This window comes from Psittacula echo, assembly GCF_963264785.1.
Source record: "Psittacula echo genome assembly, chromosome: 3".
Taxonomy (NCBI): Eukaryota; Metazoa; Chordata; class Aves; order Psittaciformes; family Psittacidae; genus Psittacula; species Psittacula echo.
In genome coordinates this window covers 5,705,288-5,722,616 of record NC_137736.1, presented here as the reverse complement: position 1 = coordinate 5,722,616, position 17,329 = coordinate 5,705,288, and the positions used below count along the sequence as shown (strand labels likewise).

The 17,329-nt window shown below is 39.6% G+C and overlaps 1 protein-coding gene across 1 annotated transcript in view; it reads right to left on the bottom strand.

Moving 5' to 3' along the window:
- EPHA6 (EPH receptor A6) overlaps positions 1–17,329 on the bottom strand; it is a gene marked incomplete at both ends in the record, with an annotated part of 464,979 nt that overhangs the window by 38,626 nt on the left and 409,024 nt on the right. The window contains one exon of the mRNA XM_080613276.1: positions 11,329–11,538. Coding sequence (XP_080469402.1) covers positions 11,329–11,538 — 210 coding nt within the window. The remainder of the gene's footprint in view (positions 1–11,328; positions 11,539–17,329) is intronic.

The following is a 17,329-nucleotide window of genomic DNA, read 5'->3' as shown; positions in this document are numbered from 1 at the left end:
TAACTAACCAAGTTTAACAGGTGGGGTTTTTAATTTAAATGACTTTTATGGGAGTAGAGTCAGGAATTCATTTGACTACACTCATGGACATCACACAAAAGAGTTACATCCTACTGTTGAATATGTCAAGCTTTAATTATGAAGCTTCAAAAAACCCTGGTGAAGCCAACTGCTTCAAGTTCTCAACCCAGAAGTTTCATACTGCTGCATGCAGAGGTTACTTTTTACAGCAGTATTTAATGCGGGTCATAAATTCCCTTGGAGAGTGGTGCAACAAATGAAAACAAAAACATCATCCAGATCTTATTTCCTTCCACCTAACAACAGCTAAATAATAGAGTTAGAGTTAGGCTGTCTGGATCACTGGAGCTGAATGGTTTTCTTTTCCCAATGAATTGCTCTGACTTCAACAGCACACACTAAACGAATTTAGTTTCTTAACCCATCTTTGAAAAGTACCAATAACTTTAAATGAGAAAACACACCACACGTACAACTAAGCCCCATTCTTTTTCAAAGCTTTCAGGAGGTTATTCTGCTTGTTCTGTGTCTCACAATACTATAATAACCTGCAGTAATTACTGTTGGCTGACATGCTACTGAAGGCAACACCTCTGACCTTAATGGACTGACTTTAAAGTCATTAAACAGTATATCAGGAGCTGTGCATACTGCAGGTATGTTCCAATGTATTTAACACAGTAAAGATGTTTTACAATACACTGCTCCTTAGTCTGTATTCTGACCATTAAAATACTAAGTGAAATGTGATCCTTACTAGCCTAAGAAAACAGGTGTTTAGGATTATATCCACTCACATAATTAGCAACAAAGCGATAACTTTGATTTTATATCTGTACACTTACATTTTTAATCTTAAGTGCGCAGGTATGGCTTTAATGCGTATGCATATTATGCATTTTTACAATAGCTTCTTCAATTATAGTTTGAAAATGGCAATTCTGATTAAAAATTAAACAATTGTAAATGCATGTAATCAAGTCCCTATACAGATAAAAGAACAGCTGTGTTTAGAATTGCATTCATATTCTGATAATAATTAGCCTTAAAAAAATACCTATCAGCAGTATGAGGAATTAACAATAAAATGCTATGACTGCTTATAGAGTATACTGCAAGCATACATATATATATTAGTACACTGCTTAACTTTATTGGGCTTGGTTTACAAGAAGAGTAGTGTGCTTGAACAAAATTTTCTGAGGTTCTCATGTCAATAGCTTTAGTGCCTTGGTCAATTGGTAGTCTTTTTGAAAGCATCACGTGTAGCTTTCTGATAAACATAGAATCATAGAAACAGAATCATAGAACAGTTAGTATTGGAAAGGACACTAAGATCATCCAGTTCCAACCCCCTGCCATGGGCAGGGATACCTCACACTAAACCGTGGCACCCAAGGCTCTGTCCAACCCAGCCTTGAACACTGTCAGGGATGGAGAATACACCACTTCTTTGGGCAACCCATTCCAGTGCCTCACCACCCTTACAGTAAAGAACTTCTTCCTTGTATCTAACCTAAACTTCCTGTTTAAGTTTAAACCCATTACCCCTTGTCCTATCACTACAATCCTTGATTAAGGGTCCCTCTCCAGCATCCTAATCTTCACTTGACTATTACTGCAGAAATGATTTGCAAGTGCATTGGCTTTTCCCTGCCCCACTTGCAGAGCTATATAAGATTTGCTCAGAGGAGTAGGACTGCCTGTTTCTATGGGTTAAATACCAGCAAGTTTTGAATCTGCTACCAAAGCCAGACTTAATACTCATGACTGAGATAACACTGTTGGACGGGAAAGGGGGGAGGAAGGAGCAGAAAAGGGGAAGAAAGGGCAGAAAGAGCCCCCCCTTTTTTTTAGCTCCCCCACTAGCTATGTAACCACAAGTAAGGAATGATCATTTTTGCCAAAATAACTTTGTAGATTTTCTACCAGTTAATAACACCAGCCTTTGTGATCTTAAAGCCAGTCAGTGCTTTAACACACTTGATAAATAATCCTTCATTCTATGCTATAGCAGAAGTAAAACATATTTATCGTTTTCTTCTTATGCAATGGAAGGTATTACTTAAGCTCTGCAGGGAAACTGACCCTTGTCACTGCCTTCCCCAAAGTGCTAATCAGATCATTGGGTCACCAGAAGCAATGGCAATTATAGTTCTGAAAATAAAGAGGGTATTTGTTACATTTAAACATTTAAAAATCCAAGCTGTCTGGAGAAAAACAACACCAAACACAAAACCAAACAACAAACCCACAACAAAGCTCTTTGCAGCTTTATGCAGATGTTTAATGACGACTTCTTGTAGAGGTAAAGAGAGACAATTGCCAGGCTACTGAATACCCCAAAGACAGTGGTATGGTCAAACAGCCACATTTTGAAGGATGGCAGCTACAGAGGCTCCCCAGCTTATTTTTGTTTCCTTTCTAAATGGCAATCTCTCTTTATAGTCATACTTCTTTTGTGTTCCCTACCAGCAGGGACTTGACAATGCTGCAATGAGCTACACAAAGGAAGATGAACAGCTAAAATGGTCTGCTAATAGAGTCTCTTTGCTTTGCACAGGTAGGATGTTGTATAGCTGCTTCATGCCTTTGCCTGCCCATCTAGACTCCAACAAACAGGTACACTTCAAGCCCATGGAACAAATCAGTATCTCATGACAACGAAACTTGCATTTCCCAAAGAAGAGACAATTGTATATTATGCAATTAAACTACAAATGATGAAGTTTTGGGTTTTTTTTTTACATGGGACACAAAGCTCTATCAATTCTAGAATAGTGTCTTGAACCAAACAACAAAGAACGAAATGGAAAACAATGGTCCCATAAACCGTCAAGTAAACACTGATGATTTGTATTTCATTTAGTGTTTCTTCATACCCAAATTAAAAAGTAAAGCCAGGTAGAATTCCCCCAATGGTGTGTGACAACTGCAAAACAAAATCAGAATCTCAGCACTGCAGAAAAAGGAAAAAAAGGGTATTTTTTATTGTTAATTCTTGAAAGTAACCTACAGATTAATTTTATAAGTCTTTCTGGAGGATTGTACTCCACTACATAACCATTTCCGTTTGGATTGCAGGTCCCACAGACACATTTTGTTATTGCTTTTGCTCATAAATGCATTTTGCAGAATTAAACTACTTAAAAGTAATGACTCACTGAAAAAATCTTGAGGCCAGGTTGATTTATTTTCCATCTATGTAGCAGGTGGCACAGAATTTCACTGCGTGAATCCTGCACAGCCTTTTCTGTACAAGACAGGGCATGGACGTCAGAACGGTGCAGTCCTCATCCAAGGACTTTTACAAACAGGCATCCTGCATACCTACAGACAGTTTTAGCGGTGTCACGGCTTAGCCCCTGCTGGCAACTAAGCACCACCAAACCATCCACTTACTCACTGCCCCTGCCATGGGATGGGGAGAAGAATCAGAAGGGTAATACCTCCTTCTTCCCCCAGCTTTATATGCTGAGCACAATGTCACATGGTCCGAAACATCCCTTTGGTCAGTTGTGGTCAGCAGTCCCCGCTGTGTCCCTCTACTTGTGCACCCCAGCCTGCTCCCTGCTGGGGTGGGGTGAGAGGCAGAAAAGGCCTTGAAGCTGTGCAAGTACTGCTTAGCAATAACTAAAACATCCCTGTGTTATCGACTCTGTTTTCAGCACAAATCCAAAGCATAGCTCCTATACCGGCTATGAAGAAAATTAACTCTATCCCAGCCATAACCAGCACAAGCAGTTAGAGTTACTCTTGCTGTATGAAGCAAGAATCATAGAATCATTTAGGTTGGAAAAGACCTTTAAGATCAAGAGTCCAAAAACTACCATAGTGAATCAAACCCAAGGTGCTGTAAGCCCATAACCTGTGCAGTAGCTATATCAGTGTTTCAGAGAAAGGTGTGAAAGCTTGAAAACAATCCACACCTAGCTACTTCTCCCTTTCACATTTGTTTTCTTCTTGTCCTCCTTCTGTGATTCCCTTGGCTGAAATATGAGGTTTCATCTCTCCTTAAAACTGTTACTGACTGTAGTAAGTGGACATTATTTCTTCCTAAGAATATTTACCTCCCTTTTTTAAAACAACCAAGGAAAAAACCCCAACTCATTGAAATCTTGTCCCAGATAGTTTTCTATGGCAATCAATCAGCTCCATGATTGATTGATCACACATGCTGTGCAATAACACTATTTGCCACCTTTAAAAGATCTGAATTTCCTATCATTTAACTTAATTGAACAAACCTTTTATACCGTATGAAACAGGAGTGTGTATTTCTGACCTAGCCCATTCATTATTCAACATAGTGTGTTTCCAGTGATCATCTGAACCGAATTTTTAGTCTAGATAGAAGACTTGCTAACGTGAATTTCTTGTGCTACTCTTGACATTTCTGCAGATCACAAGTACGTTGTGCTGTTAATCCTCTGGAACAGTAGGTTTTAATGGCATTCACAGAGCTAAAGATACCTTTTCTGAGTGTTGGGATACTCTCATAACCTGGGATGCCTCTCATAACCCTGATCCCTATCCATGCCTTTCTTTGCTGCAGCAGCTAACATGAGTTCAATGAAAACATGTATGCAGTGAACCAACAGAAAACACTTTAACAGTGTGGGTTGGAAAAATACTCGGAGTGGGTTTTCAGCCCCAGGTAGAAACCCTCCTGAGAGTCTGTGGAATACTTTGAAGAGATCTGTTGAAAATACCAAAGTGCAATCTGCAAAACCCACAAATGGGAAACTTCTAACAAAGTCTGCATCTCAACTGGACAAATTTCAGGAATCCACATATTGAGAAAGGTTGACAACCACTGCACCAAAGTATGATATATTGTTTGACTACAGTAATACCTACTGTTATACTGTAGTTAAAAGCAACCCATTGCAATTAGGAGGCTGATGTTCAGCTAAGAACAGGGACATGCACTGTCAGGAGATAAGCAGCAGCTGCTAGCAGCTGGATTCCTGGACAGAAGCACAATAATCCTGATGAGGCAAAAATGATACTGATTGCCTTATCAAAAGACAACCCCTTCAGGATCCCATTGAGTTCTGTACCTGTAATTTGGCAAACAATAGTATAAACTTACAGCAGATACAACCTTTAGTTAAAAGGTCTTTGCAAACATCAGCACTTGCTCAAAAGATAGCCAGATCATGAATGGCATATTTTTATCTGTGGCCACAAGGGCTAAATATTTACCTCTTAACTAAATAGTAGGAGTAATAGAAATACCTGCCCTTTTCCTTTCCCCTCACTTCCAGTTAATCTGTCATTTTACAAAATACTCTCTGAACAAATATCCTGCATCTGATACTTGGCTATAGAATAGATATGATGGTAAAGAGCAACAAGAAAGGGATTTTCAGACTGAATAGGAAGACTATAGGGTGGCATAAGTACCAGGAAGAAGAGCAGCATCTGTGCTACTCATCCTGCTGAGTCATTAGAGAAAGCTGTTCGGAGGTATCAGACTCTAGGACTGCCTTACAAGCTGCAAGGATTTGTGAATATGCTTGCCCTCCTTTTAGATGCTAAGGAGGACAGATGCTGTGAAGAGAGCAGGGCTGCTGTAAAGAGCTTACCTGCCTATGGAAAGATGGAGAAAGGTGGGGTTGCAAACAGCCCTGGGCGATGTGGTTTCAAATAGGCTTTCAACAGAGTATTCAGGCAAAGTAACTCTGTCAGGCTTCAGCCTGGCAAGATGAAGTTGCAAAGCTTGGGAACAAATATTACTCTTATCACAAGGCATTTATCTGTTATAAGGCACATTAGTACATTAATTTCACAGCCAGTTTCAGCAAAATCAAATGTAAAAATCCCTCCAGATAAGGGAAAGGCTTGGTGGAATTACACAACACCTGCCTGGTTTCAGTCTGAGAACCAAACATGGCCATGATGCATCCTGCCTATCATTATGTTTGTCTTAGCTTGGTGATGACAAAACGTGTCAGACAAAATGTTAAAATCTTAGAATTGCTTAGGTTAGAAAAGACCTTTAAGACCATCAAGTCCAACCTTTAATCTAACACTGCCAAGCCACTAAACCTCATCCTTAAGTGCCACATCTACATGTCTTCTAAATGCCTCCAGGGATGGCAATTCAACCACTTCTCAGGGTAGCCCATTCCAATGCTTGACAAAGGCTTCGGTGAAGAAATTTTTCCTAATATCCAGTCTAAACCTCCCTGGCACAGCTTGAGGACATTTCCTCTTGTCCTACTGCTTGTTACCCGGGAGAAGGGATCGATTCCCCCCCCCTTCAGGTAGTTGTAGAGTAATAAGGTCTCCCCTGAGGCTCCTTTTCTCCAGGCTAAACTATCCCAGTTCCTTCAGCCACTCCTCATAAGACTTCTGCTCTAGACCCTTCGTATCACATTATATACAGAATTAAACAGTTGACAATGATTGCGCTCAACCTTATGTCAGTTACAATCAGTTTTCAAGGAAACAGGTTAATACAGACCTTTACAGTACACAGCCTCTCTTTTTCCTTTCTGAACGTTGTCAATAATCAGTTTACTCCATTGTCTATGTTTAATTTGATTCTTAAATGAAACAATGGCATAGGCACTGTGCTTGTCATAGCACTCAAGTTATTCAGAGACCATTGGTTCACAACCCAAATTACCTAGAAAATCATTTGTGTCTTGTTTTACTTTTCAGCAAATTAGAACTTCTTCCCCCAAGCCCATTATTTGTGTATGGGTAAGAGAAAATGGAAAATGTCTTAATATATGGAAATCATGTAAAAAAGCAAAAGAAAAACCAAGCAACTCTTCATCCTGATTCTCCCAAAGTTTTGCTACTTGCCAGTATTCATACAGACTAAAGGCATCAATCTGCTCTGCTCCTCTAATAAATCAACTAAGCCTAAAATCTCCCTGGACTGGGTATTTTGTCCAACTGTCTTGAGAAGAGTCAGACCCATAAAGTTTATTAAATGATTCAGGAAATGAAATGCAATAAATAACTTCTCTACTGTTATGGAAATATTCCTTATATTAAGGCTGAATTCAGAAATGCAACTGATAAAAATGTATTCTATATTTCTTTTATGCAACATATAATTCACTTCGTAGCAGCTTTTTTGTCTCATTAAAAATCAGACTTAAAGGAGAATATTAAGGTGTCACCTTTAACAGAAATACCAGTTCAGTCCTTTTTGCGGTAGTGCCACAGATCCTGTTCTGATTTTATTTATACGTACACATTTCGCTGCATGAAAATGATTTTTCTAGAGGCTTGTGGATCTTCTTGAAGTATATTTGAACCCCAACTTTAAAACTTAGTTTTAAACTAAATGAGTCTACATCATATAACATTGATTATCTAAAAAACAGGGATGCGAGAGCCTAGATGTCCTCTCTATTGACAGAAATGCTTGTTTATATACTAGAAATGGTTTTTTCATGAGGAACTGTTGCCTTGGAAACCACTATGACAAATGAAAATTTAACCTCTGTGGAAAAAACCCCCATGCTATGCAGTTATCCAAAATTTACCTTCTTTTCTTGATCTATCTGAAACACAAGTATTGGCAGTCAGATGTTTCTACTCTTAATTCCTCCGTCCTATTCTAAAACTATATGTTGCTTTAAGTTTTGCAATTCTTGGTAGCAAATTGAAACCAACCTCTTATTTCCTACCAATCCTCGTATCAAAAACGTGTTTACATCTTTTGCCTCAACAGACTGGTGGACAAAAAAAATACCAACCCAAAAACTTTACAAAAGTCAAATTCTGATACTTCAGTCTTTCCATGTACTGTTTTAAAGCATTCAGCAGTTCTCCAACCAGCAGTGTCACAGTCTGAATTTCTTGGCAAACAAACTGTGTTATTTTAGGGCATTTGTGAGGTTTTCCATCAAGTTGAATACAGTCTCCTAACTAAATTAGTGTTTCAATGCGAGAATCGAATGTAGGAATTTGCTAGATTGTTTTCATTCCAGATTTTCACTGTCAGTTATTGCTTTTCCTAGGCTTAGATTCCTGATTTTCACCCCGCATGTGGGAGGATGTGCCAATAGAAATAATGTAAGATCTATCAGAAACTAGCAAGTAAAGGCAGCGATATGTATATTGAATTATAACATGAAGACAAAGCAAAAGATGTTATCATTTGACTCAAGGCTGTGTCTGCTCAGATGTGGTAAATTCACAAGATACAAGGGCCTTCTGGCTTATTTTTGGGAGAATGCAACCTGTTTTGCCAGGTTTTTGCATCAGTTCACATTTTTATGTCTGGAAATACAGTCACACAATACTGACCGCAGCATTACAAGTATAAAATTCTATTTTCTGGCTTCTGCTTGGGTTAGGTTGTCTTGTGGCTCTTGCTTCCAAAGAAAACATTCAATTGCGCCATTCTATTTCTGATACCAGGCCCAAGACAAAAAGGGGAATAAAGAATAATCAGTTTCCCCTGAGCAGTGACAGACAGTGGTGTACTGGGAGATATGAACGTAAAAATGCTACTATTCAATGTGCAGACCCACTCTTATGTATTTCTTGTATCTACGGGTACTGCGCTGTTATCAGTAAAAATCCCTGTGGAGGGGAAACACGAATTCTAAAAGCTCAGAACCTTTGTAAGCACTGAAGGTTTAACCTTCATATGGCAAAAGCACACTATGGAACTAAAGAGATGCTATAAAACCTAGCAATACATGTGGCCTGCTGTTGGGAAGAAATTCATGATGAGGAAGGACAGAGATCAACGACGTAACGGTGATCAGGGCAAGCTGCAAGAGGAGACGAAATCTGATGCAAGGTTCTATTCTCTTCTGTTACCATGAAAGACTGCTTAAAGGGTGAAAGTGAGACTTCCACAGCCGCTGTGACAAACACTTCCTTCTTCCTCCCACCACCCCATTTTAGTTATAATTGTACAGTGTTCCTTTAAGAAGTGACTTCCTACAGAGCCTCCTACAGAGAACATCTACTGGACTTGCTCAAGGGGAGGTAGACCCAAAGGATGGAGCACATGGCTGGCAAGAGCATCTCACAGAAAACTTACTTGACTATCAGCAGATTGCCCAGAATAAAAGCAACATGAAATTGGGACTGTAGCCATCAGTCTACCCTCAGGGATGAGGAAAGGACATCCCCCAAGGACCAGAGGTGACAGAAGAGAATTGGGCAGACTCAACTACAGTGATTACAACAGGCTGGATGTGATGATATATTTGCAAGGGCAGAGGGAGCTGTTCTATTATGCCTGATTCTGCGGCTTTGAATTCTTCCTGCTTCCAAAGTTTCTAGTTGATTTTATAATGACACATTGCATTTTCCTACCTGAGTTTCTAAGCTTTTTGATCTTCATGGTGGAAGCAGATTCATCTTAAATACTTGGCTGATACAAAGTCCTGCCACTGGCCATCAGCCTCTGTAATGCCCCTCCTTATCTGCAGGATCCCAATTGACATGCTAAAGATACCTGCTCAGCATGTGGCTGAAACCTTGGAGGACAGAATCAGTGGCTCTGAGGTATACCATGTACAACAGCTGTCTCAGTCTCATGTTAACTAGCTAGGTGAACAGATAGGAAAATAGTGAAAACATTTCATCAAAGCTGTCCTATGTTTCAAGAAAGTCCTTCAACATAGATAAACTGCCATGAAACACTCCTTTTTTAACAACATAGCTAGAGCTGCTTTTAATCAGGAAATGCTATGATGAAAGAGACAGGCACAAACTACTCTGAAAAACTAATTGTTTAGTATTGGTATCCAGAAGAAACTTACAGGACAAATAATAGCTGAAAGCCTCAAATTATCATTTGGTATTTCTCCTGAACCTAACTGGGAGAGATTGCTTGGCAATTTCCAGCGCCTTCCACCAGCTGAGCTGTGATTAGCCCATGATCAGTGCTGAGAAATGTAACGTGCCTGTCACTGGGGGCATTTGCTGCCAGCTGAGCACACTCACATGGACAATTAGCAAGGCTCAGCCAATACGCAGTAACTTGTTAAGATGCAGTAATGTTTATTTTTCCTTTCAAGCCTCATACTAAGACGCAGTGTGAAGCAAAAGAGGTTTTGAGAACTAAGGGAAGGAAATCTCCCTGATAAAGGAGAAAACTGTGATTCCCCCCACGCACCCCAGCTTGCATATTAATACTGATAGAAAGCCTTGCAAAGTGACTTGTTTTGCTCCAGTCAGCTCACACTTCTGTGCAGACCATGTTCTAAGAAGTGAATTTATCAGAACACCCCTATTTTAGGCTAAAAAAGGGGGGGAACTGTAATTATAATAGCTATATTAAATTAAATATATACACCAGAGTACTCAGTACAACACAGTTCAATTAGATGAGTTCTTTGTTTTAGCCGTACACCACTTTTTAAAGTCAAATGGAAAAAAGGTTGAAATAAATTATTTCATGCTAATTTATTATCTCCATTAGAATTCTGGCACTGTGCCCTATCATGGGAACATATAAATTCTGTGCATTCTGTGAGAGTGCTAATGAGAATGCACTCTGGCTCTGAAATAATCCTAGTTTCAGTGATAGATATGAAAGTTGGCTGAAATCAGCTTATAATTAGCTAAGATTCTCAATGCTGTGGCTATAATCATAACAGGAATGTAACTGAACATTTCAGAAGGGTGAAAAAAATGCTGTATCTGAACTTACAATTGTCTTAGCACCACCATACTCCTTCCACTCCTTTCTTCATCCTTCAGGTGCAATTGGCTTTTCTTCTAAATCAGATTTGAAGAACCTTCTCCACATTCAAGACCTTTTCACTAGAGTGAACCCCCCCCAAAACAAACCCATCCAAAAAACCATTTTCCAGTATGACAAGTTACTTACATCACATAAGGAATTGAAGCATTAATGAAACAAATGTTGAGAGAAAGGTCCTACATTTCCTGTTAGAACGGAAGGGTAAGGGAAATAAAATCAAAATGTGAATTAACGAATACAAGGCTGGACACCACCAACAGTGGAAATGGTGAGATTCTCTCCTCCCTCTTTTAAAAACATACCTTTGTAAATGAACACAAGTTAGCAGAAGGGGAAATGATGTGGAAAAACACCCCAAAAACCAAGCAAACCCCAAAGAATGGAAGAGGTCTCTCACTTACGCTTGCACATTTGCTTAAAGAAAATATTTGGCAAAAGTTTATTAGACATTACTTACACAGACAAAAATTGAAACAACTTCTCTTAAATACACTGGCAGTTGGAGCAAGACAATTCAAACTACTGTGTCTATAGCATAGACAAATCTGAAACCGGAATAAAAGAGGCACAAGGCAATCAACTGTTCAAATTAGATAAGACAAACTTACGCTTGTTGTGTAAGCAGCTTCAGGATCATCCTCCAACACTCGTGACAAACCAAAATCAGAGACTTTGCACATGAGGTTACTGTTGACCAAGATATTGCGGGCTGCCAGATCACGGTGTACATAGCCCATGTCGGAGAGGTATTTCATGCCAGATGCAATCCCCCGCAGCATGCCAACCAGCTGGATGACTGTGAAGTGCCCATCATGCTTCTGCAAATAAAGATGCAAGTTCAAAGAACACAGCTACTTTCCATTAATTTCATAATAGCGCTATTAACTACAGCACATGTTTAAAATACATTTGTAATCCATCCAGCCAACCTGCCTGCTGCAAGCTTGTTTTTGCAAGCATTTAACATGGCACAGGTTACCCCCCTCTTCATCCAAATTTTCACACCCTCCACAATCTTTGCACTAGCAGCATTGAGTGTCTTTTATCCTCAGTTACCAAGATCACTTTCTCCCGAAACTATTCTTCCAGTCAAAAATCACAATGCACACAAACCCCCTCTTCATCTCTTACTCCATGGCCTCAGGAAAAAAACTGCCCTGTTTTTATTGCCACAGCCTTGATTGTCTGCATGAGGTACTGCTGCTATCTCACTTTTTGCTTTTTTTTTGGGGGGGGGAGGGGGGGGAGTTACTTAAACCCAAACAAACCAACCCCCCCAGACACAAAACCTAAGGCAACCCTGGAAAACACTTGAGGCTTTACCTGGTAATGCACCTAATGCCATAGAACCTCTGAACAGTATGCTAAAAATAAGATTTGGGCTTAAGTTCAGGGGTTATTTGGCTTTTCCAAAGTCTTTTTGGCTAAGCTTATTAAGCTCAGACCCATGAACACATTAAGCTGCTTAACTCCTGCTGAAATCTGTTGGAGTTGAACATGCAAATAAGAGTCATGTTGTTAACCACACTTGTTATCTGGTCAGTCCTGGTGGGCCTCAGTTTCCTATCTGCAACATTAATGTTAATTCTTCTGCATCTCCTGCATCAGAACACTCCTGAATTATGTGGCAGCGGGGACTAAGTGAGTACCTGTATAGAAATCCAGTTATGGGTTCTTTGCCTTGTTTAGGTCTGACCTACCTACCATTTACAGCGGACTTATTACAGCAGTATTTTCATGACCTCAGCTGGCACACATTTAGCTTCTCATTCATCATTCAGGGAGCCAGGGGTTTATGTTAGCAGGAACAGCCAAACAAAAGCAAACAACTCTTTCCCGAAAGTTAACTTTTGATTTTCTCTTTCAACACCTCCAGCATTGAGCTACAGACAAGTAGCAATGTTCTGATCAGCATTCAGAACATTGCTATTGCTTGGCTCATACATTAAAGTAAAATGATTTTTATTCAAGGGAAGCATTTATAGTAAATTCTGTAAATTCATTAGGTTCAGCAAAGCAACAGGTTGAACTGTATGGATACGCTTAACCTGATCACCACAGTATTTCAGCTTTAATGATTTGAGGCTTATATTTAGCTAGTAAGGACATAAATATTTAAAGAAACAGGGAATTAGTACTCAGATGTAATTAAGATTACAAACAAACCCCACAAACAAACCAAACCCCAGACACTGAGAAATTTGATGTCACCTGCTCCTCACATTATCAGTCTTCTGAGATGAAGCAATACCAGACCAAGACCTGCCTCAAATATAGCTATTATACCTCTACTTAAATCAAGAAATTATACAGTCTTAAATGATGAACCATTTAATGTGCATAACAGGCTGCTAAACTGAAAAAGTTGTTTGCCTATAAAGCAGTTGGAGGAACTAGTTCCTGAAGTCACCATTACTCAATTAAATTCTATTGGGTACAAACAGAAGGACAGACAAACTTAGCAGCAGAAAAGGCAGAAACAATGCAGATTCTACAGTTTGTAGAACTTGCAGAGCGACTTGAAACTCTTCCAGTTCCTTTCATAAAATCAATTGGCAGAAAACCCCATGTGCAGCAGCATATGAAAACCTACATTATGGGCAACACTCAGCAGTTACTGACTAGCATAACTGGTTACGCTATCTATCAGGTTATAACACAACAAGCCAAAAAAAAGCCCAGAAAGAAAATGGTAACAGAAGATACGCACGGTTGCTACACAGTTTGGCTTCCAAGCTGCTATTCTAAAACAATAAATCAGAAGCAAAAATTAAGATACTAATACACCTCACACCATCATCATATCTCCCCAAACCACTTGTATTTAAGGAGCCATGCTTCGATCAGAGATCAGATGCCACAGCCATCTCACAGGCCTCCCTAAATCACACTTGATGATGCTTCTTGGAAAACAGCTATTTATGACTGATTCATAGCAACTTTTTTCCCTTCAGTAGTCTCACTGTTTCTGCCTCAGCAGCACTCTAGAGCCCTTTTGTCTCTAAATTCCCCATGCAAAAGCAGAGGCAGATCTCCCCAAGTAATCATGGAACACCTGTATGAAACCCTCTTCCTTTATTGTCTCCATCAAAACAACCTGTAAGCTGTTAGTTCTCCAAATGACACTCACCTGGGGGTCAAGACACAAGTGTGATAACCAGATATTTTACAACAGGCCATCCCCTATTAGGGGCTCATTACGTTCCCTATCACAGGCTCCTATCACAAAAATAAGGGGAGCCTCTCAGAATCCCAAACATGCCACTGACAGATACTTTCAAGTAAAACTTTCCAGCTAGCAATTAAGTAAAAATACAGACAATATTCTTAATAAATATTGTATTTATTGTAATAAATATTCTTTATACAATTTCAGTAAAGGAAGGACACTAACTCTATCCAGTATTTTATGTAATGAAATACATGGGATTTGGGTTTTGCTTTTTATTCAATAATTCTAACTGTTCAATTGACTCAAAATTTATTGAGCTGGTTGCAAACTGTTAATACTCTCCACACTTACCCGTATAGATACCTTTTTTAGCTAATTGCAGAATTAGAATCATAGAATAGTTAGGGTTGGAAAGGACCTTAAGATCATCTAGTTCCAACCCTCCTGCCATGGGCAGGGACACCTCACACTAAACCATGGCACCCAAGGCCCTGTGCAACCTGGACTTGAACACTGCCAGGGATGGAGCATTCACAACTTCCCTGAGCAACCCATTCCAGTGCCTCACCACCCTCACAGTAAAGAACTTCCTCCTTAGATCCAATCTAAACTTCCCTTTTTCAAGTTTTAACCTGTTACCCCTTGTCCTATCACTACAGTCCTTAATGAAGAGTCGCTCCCCAGCATCCTTCTATGCCCCCTATTAGGATTTGGAAGGAAGCGTTGTCCCCCCAGCGAAGCATGAAACAAAACCAACCCCCCTCTAGATTTTACCTCCTCCTTATCACCATTAACAGATTCATTCTTCCAGTAAACCTCAGAGTCATCTGCAACACCTCCCTTAACCTTTTGTCCCCTTGGATCACAAGCATTCATTCCTTCCTTTTCTAATTTGTACTCTTTCAAATCTAGACCATGCTTGACTGATTTTTCATAAAACGTAACCTTTTTCTGCACTTTCTAAGTCTCGCTTTTTGCCTTACTGGTACAGCAGAAATGCCTGAGTTAAAAACAATCTCATGCTTTTGCCATTTTCTTCCTCCTTCTTTCGAATTTCTTTGGGCTTCTGCCTTGACACAAAAAGCTCAAGTTTCTCATCTTCACCTTTGAAGAAATGACAGACTTGCTAACATACCAGTTGCAATTTTATTGTCCTTCTTTTCCCTCTGTATTTTTCTCTGAATCCTCTTCTACATCTGTTTTTCTCTGTCCCTTCTCATGCTTGGTTTTATATCATTTCATTGCCAGCCTTGCATTTGGAACAGCTACATTTTACCTGCCAGCAAGAGTCTTCTCTCTCTTAAGTTTCTCTGTAATCACATCTGCATCAGTTTCCATGGCAGTTGTATTCCCTTGCAATCTACAGTCTGTTATCTTCCAAGGCATCAAACTATTTGTCTGATTTAAGCTGATGGTTAGCGAATATGGGCCATATTTAACCCCTGAAAAATCAACTAAGTTGATGAAATGATACCAGATATGAATCTGGCCTTGTATTTGTAGCATTGTAAATCCCTATGTCCATCTGTGAGTCAAACCAATCCTTTGGCAACCTTTCATTATCTTGTTTCATATGCTTGTCATATAGGGATATAAAACACTCGTCTGAATGATGCGCTGGTTGTTGTCCAGGGCTTTATTCTGATTCCCATAGCTTAGATGTGAAATACGCTTTTGATAGGATTCTCACTGGGTGTTAAGGGTGTTAATCAATACTGGCAGCAACTCAGACCTCAGTGGACTTACCATGTTTGTCTTATCATCCCACCAAATTTTAATCAGGCTTTAATGGCTTAGCTAAATAAACTTTGCTCAACAGCTGAGTACAGATGCAATATCTGAGTAGTTGCCATTGCATTTATGCAGCCCTGCAAACACCCTGAAAAAATGTTGGTTTTTAATTCAGCTACAGTTTGCTTTCGAAAACTTATGTACATTAAGTATCCTCCTCCTATTACAGACCCTTCAATAACAGTGATGTATAATGGGGTAGTGAACAGGGTCAGCTACTATAGGGGAGGAAAGATGATACCCTAAGTTTCTCTCATTGCTTTTCACCCTCTCCTTTCCAGCTCCAGCATGCAATAATTCAGTGCTTTAAGTTTCTATTTTACTACTGAGCGGCCTTTTGGAGGTGGGGTTGTTGAATTTTTCTGTATTGAACTTTACCAGGCTAAATCTACCAAAATTCACATTGCAAGTATAACACGCGCTGCAGACTATCCTGTGGATTGCACTCAGGTTTATATTACTAGTACTGAATAAGGCCAACTGTCAATTTCTTCTTTAATCAACTGTTATCAGGGCTCTGTACAATTAGTAACACCTAATTTCATGAAATATAATACATAAAACCCTGAAATTACCTTCGTTTATGCTACTTATGCTTAGTTTATACTTAATAATGCTACTGAAAGAGCTTACACAAGAATCTAAGTGCCTCTTCAACCACTAAAAATACAGGCAAACTTTTTATTATTAAAAACCCCAAACACGTTGCAAGATGAACCCACGCCAAAGCTTACTTTACGTTACTACAGCCACCTTCAAACCTAGACAGAACAGCAGCAGTAGCCTTACAATCTGTGACGCTGTTTTCCTCACTCGGCTACAGCAACAAGAAAGGGACGTCCCGGAATAACCAGGTGTCCCTGCCCACTTTAGTGCACTGGATTACAGCTGTCACTGAGCTGGAAGGGACTATGAGGGGGGAGCAAATCATCTCCTCTCCCTGGGTTATTCCTGACATGTTTTTCCAACCTGTAATTAAAGACCATTAGGGCAAATATTTCTTATCCTACCTGCTCTACACCATATCTTAAATAAGATGCCTCCCTTCAGCATGACACTTTGAGAGGCACAGATTTCTTTTCCTCTTTGTATCTGCTTTTTATGCCCATGAAGACTAAGTATCTTTCTTGGCCTTTTCTTTGGGCTTAACAGAGGTTCAGTCCACAGCTCTCACTTGCTTGGCAACTATTCTTTTTGCTTTTGTTGTGGACTCTGCCCACCTACTCCATACAGTTCCTGAAGCATTATGGTCCAAATGATACACAGGAATCCGAAGCTTCACCAGTGTGATGAAGAGAAGAAAAGTTACTTCACTGACCTTGCAGGAGATACTCCTGTTTCTACATTCCATTGTGGTTATTTGCCACTTTCACAGCAACATGAATGCCCCTGACCTACTCCAACCACTTCATTTCTTCCAGCAGACTTTCTTCTGAACAGTTATTCTCTGTCCCCTAATCCATAGCTGACTGTTTTAGCCTCAGTGCAGTATCATGCCCTTGTCCTTACTTATTTCTAATGTTATCAAAACTAATTAGTTACTAAATTATCTCTTGTGTTTGTTGTGATGATTTAAAATTCTAGCTCTGTCTTGCTATCTGCCTGTGTTCCTACTTCACTTTGCACTGCCTGAAAATTTAGGCACG